At 65.1% G+C, this 7965-nt stretch overlaps 1 protein-coding gene across 4 annotated transcripts; it reads left to right on the top strand.

The window, feature by feature from the left end:
• Positions 1–234: 234 nt before the first annotated feature.
• PLK5 (polo like kinase 5 (inactive)) lies at positions 235–7560 on the top strand. Of its 4 annotated transcripts, none has more exons than XM_047710549.1 (15): positions 235–398; positions 1025–1138; positions 1275–1391; positions 1831–1960; positions 2060–2147; positions 2248–2343; positions 2659–2857; positions 2969–3095; positions 3325–3401; positions 3569–3653; positions 3926–4003; positions 5169–5325; positions 6184–6313; positions 6409–6519; positions 7195–7560. In XM_047710549.1, exons 1-15 carry the CDS (start codon positions 291–293, stop codon positions 7378–7380), a joined length of 1803 nt encoding a protein of 600 aa, XP_047566505.1. In that variant the 5' UTR covers positions 235–290; the 3' UTR covers positions 7381–7560. The 4 variants fall into 4 exon arrangements, with proteins under 4 accessions (XP_047566505.1, XP_047566533.1, XP_047566515.1 ...); XM_047710577.1 differs by having other exon boundaries at positions 5177–5325; positions 7195–7329; XM_047710559.1 differs by having other exon boundaries at positions 305–398; positions 690–1138.
• Positions 7561–7965: the final 405 nt, after the last annotated feature.

The following is a 7965-nucleotide window of genomic DNA, read 5'->3' as shown; positions in this document are numbered from 1 at the left end:
CGCGTTGGCGCAGGGCCGGCGAGCGGGGGGGGGGCGGGGGGCGAGCTCCGCTGTCACTGGAACACCTGCCAGCCGGGTGTCCCTGCACGCCCACGCTCGCCGACCGCCCTCCCGGCATACGGGCCCGGTCCAGCGTCTGGCCACGCCCCCAGCGCCGGGCCCCGCCCCGCCCCGCCCCCTCAGCCAATAAGACGCGCCCCAGCGGCGCGCAACCCCCAGAGCCGCGGCGCGGGGGTCGGGCGGAGGCTGAGCCAGTCCCGGTGCCGAGCGCCCTCGGGGTCCCCGGAGGTATGGAGCCCTGGCCGCGGCGGCGGCCCACTTGCCGCCCGCCGGTCTCCGCCTTCCTGCGCGACCCGAGCTCCGGGCGCGTCTACAGGCGCGGGAAGCTGATCGGCGAGGTGCGGACCCGGCTCCGCGACTCCGCGGAAGGGTCTCCGGCGGCGGGGAGGGGCGTGCGCGCGCGATCTCGAGCCCCGGCGAGCAGTGTGCGCCCCGAGGCTGGACTTCTGCGAGCCCGTGTGTGTCGGCGCAACTTTGGGGTCTGGTGTCTGCTGGCGCGGTCGGGCGCCCGGGTCTGTGTAGTGCCCGTCGCACAGTGTACCTTGTGCGGCGGGAGCCGGTCTTCGGCGCCCTGTGCTGTGCCCATGGGTCGTGCGTCCAGGGGGTGGACGCGCACTCGCGTGTTACAGGTATCCGACCTTTGTAGAAACTCTGTCGGGCTGTCTCCAGGTCCGTATCGGAACGTGCTCTCCGTCTCGGCGCTTTCCGGGTCTGGGAGTGGAACTGCGTCGTGTGTCCACGCACTTGCTGTATTGTGGTCCGGCGGCTGGATGTATCCGGAGATGGATACGTCTGTGTGCGTGTGCCTGCGTTTTCCCTGTGTTCATGTGGTCATGTCTGCGGGTGTGAGGGTGGGAGCTGTGTGTCCGTGCATCTCGTGTGTGTGTGTATGACGCGGCCTGGCTACCTGTCTGCACCCCTGTGCCTACGCGGCGGCTGAGCGGGCGCACCCCCCTCCACGCAGGGAGCCTTCAGCCACTGCTACAGGCTGGTGGACATGTCCACCAGTGCCGTGTTTGCCCTCAAGGTGGTGCCTCGTGCCGGGGGCGCGGCTGGGCGACTGTGCCCCAACGGCAAGGTAGGCCCAGTCCTTCCATGCCCCGGGGCTCCACACTTCCCAGGGGGTCCCCATAGAGGTCCCTGCCCTGGGGGGATAGAGTTATGCCCTGGGCCGGAGTAGGACGGGGCGTGGACACGTGGGGCCATGGCTGCAGGTGGAACGGGAGATCGCCCTGCACAGCCGCCTGAAACACCGTAACATCGTAGCCCTCCACGGACACTTTGCTGACCGAGAGCACGTGTACCTCGTGTTGGAGTACTGTGGCCGCCAGGTGCCCTAGGGGCTGGGCGGAGAGGGAGCCCCCCCCACCCCGGGTCTGCTGTGCTCACGGGAGAGGGAGCCCCCCGCCCCCGGGTCTGCTGTGCTCATCTGTGGCCGCCCCTATGTCTCTCAGTACTTACCTGTCCCCGCCCGGGTCCGCACCAGGCCCATCTGTGCTCATCATACACACCCGTGCCCATCTCCTCTTCATCTGTGGCCAAGGGGATCACCTTGCTCCCATTGAGCCCACCTTAGCCCTCCTGAGCACACCCGGGGTCACCTGCGCCCGGCATGTACCCGCTGTGGGTTCCTCTCGGAGCCTCCGGGCCCGCTCAGACTCCCCCTGCGGCCGCCTGGGCCCGCCTCCTGTACTTCTGCGGGGCTCATCCGAGCTCACCTGTGTTACCTGTGTCCCTGGCGCTGCCGCGGCCGCCCGCGGGCACCCGCAGTCGCTGGCGCACGTCCTGGAGGCGCGGCGGACTCTGACGGAGCCGGAGGTGCGCTACTACCTGCGGGGCCTGGTCAGCGGCCTGCGCTACCTGCACCAGCGGCGGATCGTGCACCGCGACCTGAAGCCCAGTGAGCGGGGTCGAGTGCAGGGGGAGGCAGGGGGCGGGGCCGGGGAGCTGGGGGCGGGGCTTCCGCCCTCACAGACTGCGGGCCGGCCCCCTCCCGCAGGTAACTTCTTCCTGAACAAGAACATGGTGGTAAAGATTGGAGACCTGGGGCTGGCTGCCAGGGTGGGGCCAGGGGGCCACTGCCACCGGTAAGTGAGAGGCTCTGGACGGTCCTCTGCGGAGGCACAAGTGGGACGCGCTTGGCACGGGGGCCCCAGCCTTCCCGAGCCCGCCATTATCCCCTTGCAGAGTGCTCTGCGGGACCCCAAACTTTCTGGCTCCAGAGGTCATCGCCAGGAATGGGCACTCCTGCCAGTCAGACATATGGGCTCTTGGCTGCGTCATGTGAGTGGGTGTGGGGAACCCCTGGGCCTGGGGAGAGGGGCAGGAGGACCACGGCAGGGCCAGGTATGGGCAGGTGGAAGCATAGGGATGGGAGGCCGAATGGGGGACAGGCAGGTGTGAGCCTAGGACAGATGTGGACAGGTGTGTGCAGCTGTAGGGTGGGTATGGGAAGGTGGACGCAGAGCCTGTCCAGAGGCGGGGAGTTTGGGCAGGGATGGCCAGGTGTGCACAGGTCGGGGTGCGCCAACCTTGGACCCACAGATCAGATCCAAGCGGGCACTCAGCTTCCTGCCTCCCCCACCCCCCCCGGGTCAGGTACACAGTGCTGACCGGTACCCCTCCCTTCACGGGGGCTCCCCTGTCGGAGATGTACCAGAACATCCGGGAGGGCCACTACCCTGAGCCAGCCCACCTGTCACCCAGTGCCCGCCGCCTCATCGCCCGCCTGCTGGCACCCAACCCGGCAGAGCGGCCCAGTCTGGACCACCTGCTCCAGGACGATTTCTTCACACAAGTGTGTGCTGTTCCCCAGCAGGGCCCTCCTGGCGTCGGGGGTGGGGGGGGGCGGGCAGCGAGGCCCGGGAGCCCGGCGGCCCGCACTGACCCCTGGCGCTCCGCTCTGAAGGGCTTCACTCCAGACCGGCTGCCAGCCCACTCCTGCCACAGCGCACCCATCTTCCCCGCACCCCAGCCTCTGGGCCGGCTCTTCCGGAAGGTGGGCCGGCTGCTGCTGACCCAGTGCGGGCCGCCCTGTGAGTAGCGCCCCTGCCCACCCCTCCCCTGCCCCCGCCCACCCCTCCCTTGCCCCCGCCCACCCCTCCCTTGCCCCCGCCTGCTGGGCTGGCTCGCATCTCACACACCTGTCCTGCCGCCCACCTGCTCTGCTCCTCTGCACCTGCCGCGGGGTGGACGTGGGAGGCAGATGCCTTCTGCTGCGTGGGCCCAGGCTCTGCCCCCTGAAACCCTGTATGCTTCCCTCAGGCCCCTTCACCCCCAGTGAGGTGTCAGGTCCGGTAGGAGGTGCTTCAGATCCGGACTCCGAGGGGTGCGGCAGCGAGGTGAGCACTCAGGGCAGGGGATGTGGGGAGGCAGGCGGACTGGGCAGAGGGAAAAGTTGGGGGACGCAGTCTTCAGGTGAGCAGCATGGAGACAGACCCTCACCCGCCTTAGGCCTCTCCTGGGGGCCAGGGCCTGCCTCCCCTCACCCCGGCTGCTTCTTCCCCAGGCCTCCCTGTTGGACAGAGGGGCTCTCCACCCCGAGGTCCCCGTCCACCTACTCACCCAAGGGACCCTCAGGAGTGACCCAGCGGGTGAGCGGACACTCCATCCCAGGTCCTTCCTGGGCCCCGGGTGCTGGTGGGGAGTGAGAGTATGGAGGTCGGGGCAACCACTGGGCCTTGCCGGGCTGGGACCCCTCTCCTGGCTTCAACTTTCCCACCTGTGAAATGGGGACGATGGCCAGAATTCTTCTGGGTTTTAAATAAGATGTTCCCAGATTCTGTGGTTTGGGGCAGAGCTGGTGGGAGGGGCCCCTCGCGGTGGGCGACAGACAGGTCCGCCCTGCAGAGATCTGTCTCCTCAGGGCCGAATGGGAGGCAGAGGCAGGAGGTCGAGGTGGCCGTCAGAAACCTGTCACTCTGCCTGGACCATGGCCTCCCAGGTAGGAACCCAGCCTGGCCCATAGGGGCCACCTGTCCCTTAACATCCCAAGAGAAGTGCCCAGCTCTGCCCAGGGGCCCCTGGGTATTTCTGGGGCTCCTCTGGGGGTAGAGCTGAGGGAGGCTTCAGGGCACAGGATCACCCATCCTGCATCCCAGGGTCCGGGAACCCCCACCCCCTCATGTCTTGCCCCTCCTGGGTCACTGTCCCAGGAGCCTTTCCTTTTTTTTTTTTTTAAGATTTATTTATTTACTTATTTGACAGAGAGAATGATCACAAGGAGGCAGAGAGGCAGGCAGAGAGGGGCGGGGAAGCAGGCTCCCCACTGAGCAGACAGCCCCGATGCGGGGCTCGATCCCAGGACCCTGGGATCATGACCTGAGCTGAAAGCAGAGGCTTAACCCCCTGAGCCCCCCAGGCGCCCCGAGCCTCTCCTTTCTTGTAGGACCCAGGTTCTTCTTACTCTTCTGTTCTTGTAGCACAGAAAGACCCTGGACACTGAGGCTCTTTCCTCAGCTGGAGCCAACGCTGAATTACTCAGAAATCTTAAAGAAACAGTGAAAGACACTTGAGATTTACAGCGAAGGCAGCCTGAGAGTTCTGCCTGCCGCTCCCACAGCTTCCCTGGCCACCGGGTTGCCCATTTTTTTTTCGCCAGTGCCCCTTTTGCTCTCCCAGGATCTGACCCAGGATTCCAGAGGACACTGATCGATTTGCTTTTAACACACTTTTTTTAAAAAAAATGCAATCCTGCGGGCGCCTGGGTGGCTCAGTGGGTTGAGCCGCTGCCTTCGGCTCGGGTCATGATCTCAGGGTCCTGGGATCGAGTCCCGAGTCAGGCTCTCTGCTCAGCGGGGAGCCTGCTTCCCTTCCTCTCTCTCTGTCTGCCTCTCTGCCTACTTGTGATCTCTGTCTGTCAAATAAATAAATAAAATCTTTTAAAAAAATGCAATCCTGCAAATCCTGTGGGGTTGGAGCCTTCCCCATGGTTCCGAAGGGCTCCTCTCCAGAGGTGACTGGGGCTCCCCAGCCCCTTGTCCCTCCCCCTGCAAGGCAAGGCTGGGCTCCCTGCCCCCTGGACTTGGCTCTCCATCTTCCGCGTCTCCACTGTTCCTTCCCCAGGCCTCCCGGACTCCTTGCTCAGTTCACTTCATTTTTATGCCCAGCCATGCAGGGCCCCCCAGGGGAGCAGCGGCCCACCCTCTGGGCCCCCAAGTGGGTGGATTATTTCAGCAAGTACGGCTTCGGCTATCACCTGTCGGACGGGGGCAGCGGTGTCCTGCTTCGGGACGGCACACACATGGCCCTGCGCCCCCCAGGGGAGTAAGTCACGGGCCTCCTGCCCACCGCCCCATCTTTCTTCAATCATTCCTCAAGTATTTATTAAAGTAGCGCCTACTGTACACGCCCGTGGGCACTCACTGCCTGCTAGAGGGGAAACGATGCTACGCCAATAACTCAGGTGATTCCAGGAGCCAGTTTTCTGGAGCAGATGGACTGGGTGAGGTGACAGACTCGGGGGCTGCAGGGTAAGGGCTATGGAGGGACTTTCTGAGGAGGTGACATTCAGGCGAGACAGGAAGGGTGAGAAGGAGCATCAGGAACAGCATGGGAGGCACAGGGAATAGCATGTGCAAAGCTTTGGACATGGGACCCAGCCTGGTGGGTGTGAGGAACTGAGTGACGTGGGGACACAGGGAGGATGTGAAGTCAGTGGCCTGGAAAGCTGCTGTGGCGGTCGGAAACAGGAAGGATGGGCCCAGGTCACACTTTCCATGTGACCTGGTTGGCAGGAGAGACCCTGGGAGCCAGCAGGTGGGTGGTTGGACTAGTCAGGCAGGGAGTGGCTGTAGCCTGGGGTGGTGGCCTCGGAGGAACGCCACAGGGTTGGAATCTGGACTTCTGTTGCCGGCAGGAAGGTCAGAGCAGACACTAGGCCAGATGGGAAGGTGGCAAAGGGATGGGTTTGGGGCAGGTGAGGATCTCAGGTCGGACATGGCTCCAGGGGGCTGGAGTTCTGGGGAGGGGCTGGGGCTAGAGGTAAGGACAGAGGTGGGTCAGTGCGGAGCTGGTCTCCAAACCCCCATCCCAGGGGCGTGGCTGGCGGGAAGGCGTCCTCGGGCACCAAGTGCCCCGGGTAGAGGCTGCGACAGCAGCACTGCCCTGTATCCCACCCCCCAGCCGAGTGTGCTATGTGCCTGGCCGGGGGAAGCTGGAAACGTTCGCCCCCAGGGACGTGCCCAGCCCGCTGGGCGCCAAGCTGGCCGTCCTCCGGCTGTTTGCCCGCTGTATGCAGCAGCGGCTGCGAGAGGTAAGGGCCTGGCAGGGCCGGGCCGGGCTGGGCAAGTGGAGACAGCCCCTGGCTGGCTGGGAGAGCCAGAGCCGCAGGGCTGGGTCTGTCTGCAGGAGGGGGGCCGGCCCACGCCCACCCCGCCCGCGGCCCCCGGCCTCTGCCTGCTGCGCTTCCTGGCCTCGGAGTGGGCTTTGCTGCTGCTGTTCAGTGACGGGACGCTGCAGGTGAGCGCGGGGTGCCTGTGTCCTCGGGGCTGTGCCAGTCCCCTCTGCGGTGGGGTCGGGGACAAACAGCTGGCCTCGGTGGGGCTGGGGACATGGGCCTCTAAGTACAAAATATGCAAAATCAGAAAGGTTTCGGTCCTGGCAGAACGCCCCCCGGGCCGTCCTCACGGGGTGGCCCTTCGCAGCCGCCCAAATGTCATTTCGGAGGACAGTCATGTCTAGACTGAGGTTTGCCCTGGGCAGTCCTGGTGGTCGCTGACCGAGCACAGCCAGGCCTGACCCAGACTTCAGAAGTGGTGGTGTACGATGCTTTCCTTGTTACCCCAAAACACTATTACTCTGTTACGGTAAAACCTCCCTGTGTCCAGATTAGAACAGGGCTAGCACCCTTGCCCTGAGCCGGACTGGGTCTTAGCTGGAGAGGACGTCCGCCGGGGAAGCTGGGTTACCCAGGCCACAGGATTCGGGGTGGCTCTGGGCAGGGGAGGCCCCGTCTGAGCCCCCTTCCCCCATGGGTACAGTAGAGCCCTCGGCCCCGGCTCCCTGAGCTCCTGGTGGGTGGGGCAGTGCTGAGACCCAGGTCAGGGGGGTCCACCTGTCCTGCTCCCTGGAGCGCCAGGGCTGGGGGTGGTGTGGGGGCCCCTCTCCCTGACCCCCCTGCCTCACCCCTGGCAGATAAGCAGCAGTGGCGACCGGACTCACCTGGTGCTGGGTGGCTGGGGCGACGAGCTGCGGCTCACCGTCTGGGAAGGCAGCTGGCCCGGCGCCCCTGACCCCCCGGGCGCTCTACAGAGCCCCAGCCCCAGCCTGGCTGCCCAACCGCTCCTTGTGCACGCTCTGCACATGCTGCAGAGCGTCTAGGGTCCCCCAGCAAGGGGACCAGCCCCTTGGCTCCAACCCAGCGCCCCTGGGGGCCGCCCTGGGACCGTGGGAGGTGAGGGTCCTTGCCTCGGGTCGTGACTGTGCAACCCAGACTTCTGTTTGGCTTTTGTTCTTTTATCATTAAAGAGGAGTGGACTGTCTCGCCTGCGGCCTGCCTCTGTGGCGGGTCTGACACGCTTCGGGGAGGTGACCCTTCGTTCTGGCAGGCTCTGAGCCCGCTGCCGCTCGTGGCAGACAGATGGGCCAGATCTCGGCCAGCGCCCAGGGTACCCCGATGTCTGCGGGGCTGGAGAGAGACCCTGCTTCAGAGAGAGAAACCGAAGAATTTACAGGCCTTAGGCTACATTTCTCAAAGCACATTTCCTTTATAATCAGGGAGAAAGGCAACAAAGATGCAAACAGACGGTTTTGGGAGAAGCTGGGTATCCAGTGCCCGTGTAGGGCCTCACACACAGTGTGACCATAACTGTCCCTGTCATTGTCCCTCTGCTGGGGCCCACGCCCTGTCCGTCAGGAGAAAGGCCCCGCACGGTGGGGGAGAGGGGAGGCGCTCGGACAGAGCTG

Source organism: Lutra lutra, chromosome 1 (genome assembly GCF_902655055.1).
Source record: "Lutra lutra chromosome 1, mLutLut1.2, whole genome shotgun sequence".
Lineage (NCBI taxonomy): Eukaryota > Metazoa > Chordata > Mammalia > Carnivora > Mustelidae > Lutra > Lutra lutra.
The sequence above is the reverse complement of the archived record's forward strand: the minus strand, read 5'-3'. Positions and strand labels throughout refer to the sequence as shown.

Excerpts from the sequence above, each read along its gene's own strand:
- PLK5 (XM_047710549.1), top strand. The coding sequence starts at position 291 with ATGGAGCCCTGGCCGCGGCGGCGGCCCACTTGCCGCCCGCCGGTCTCC. Across the intron at positions 1,961-2,059 it reads GCACCGCGACCTGAAGCCCA|GTAACTTCTTCCTGAACAAG; the intron begins GTGAGCGGGGTC and ends CCCCTCCCGCAG. Across the intron at positions 4,004-5,168 it reads CCTGGACCATGGCCTCCCAG|CCATGCAGGGCCCCCCAGGG; the intron begins GTAGGAACCCAG and ends TTTTATGCCCAG.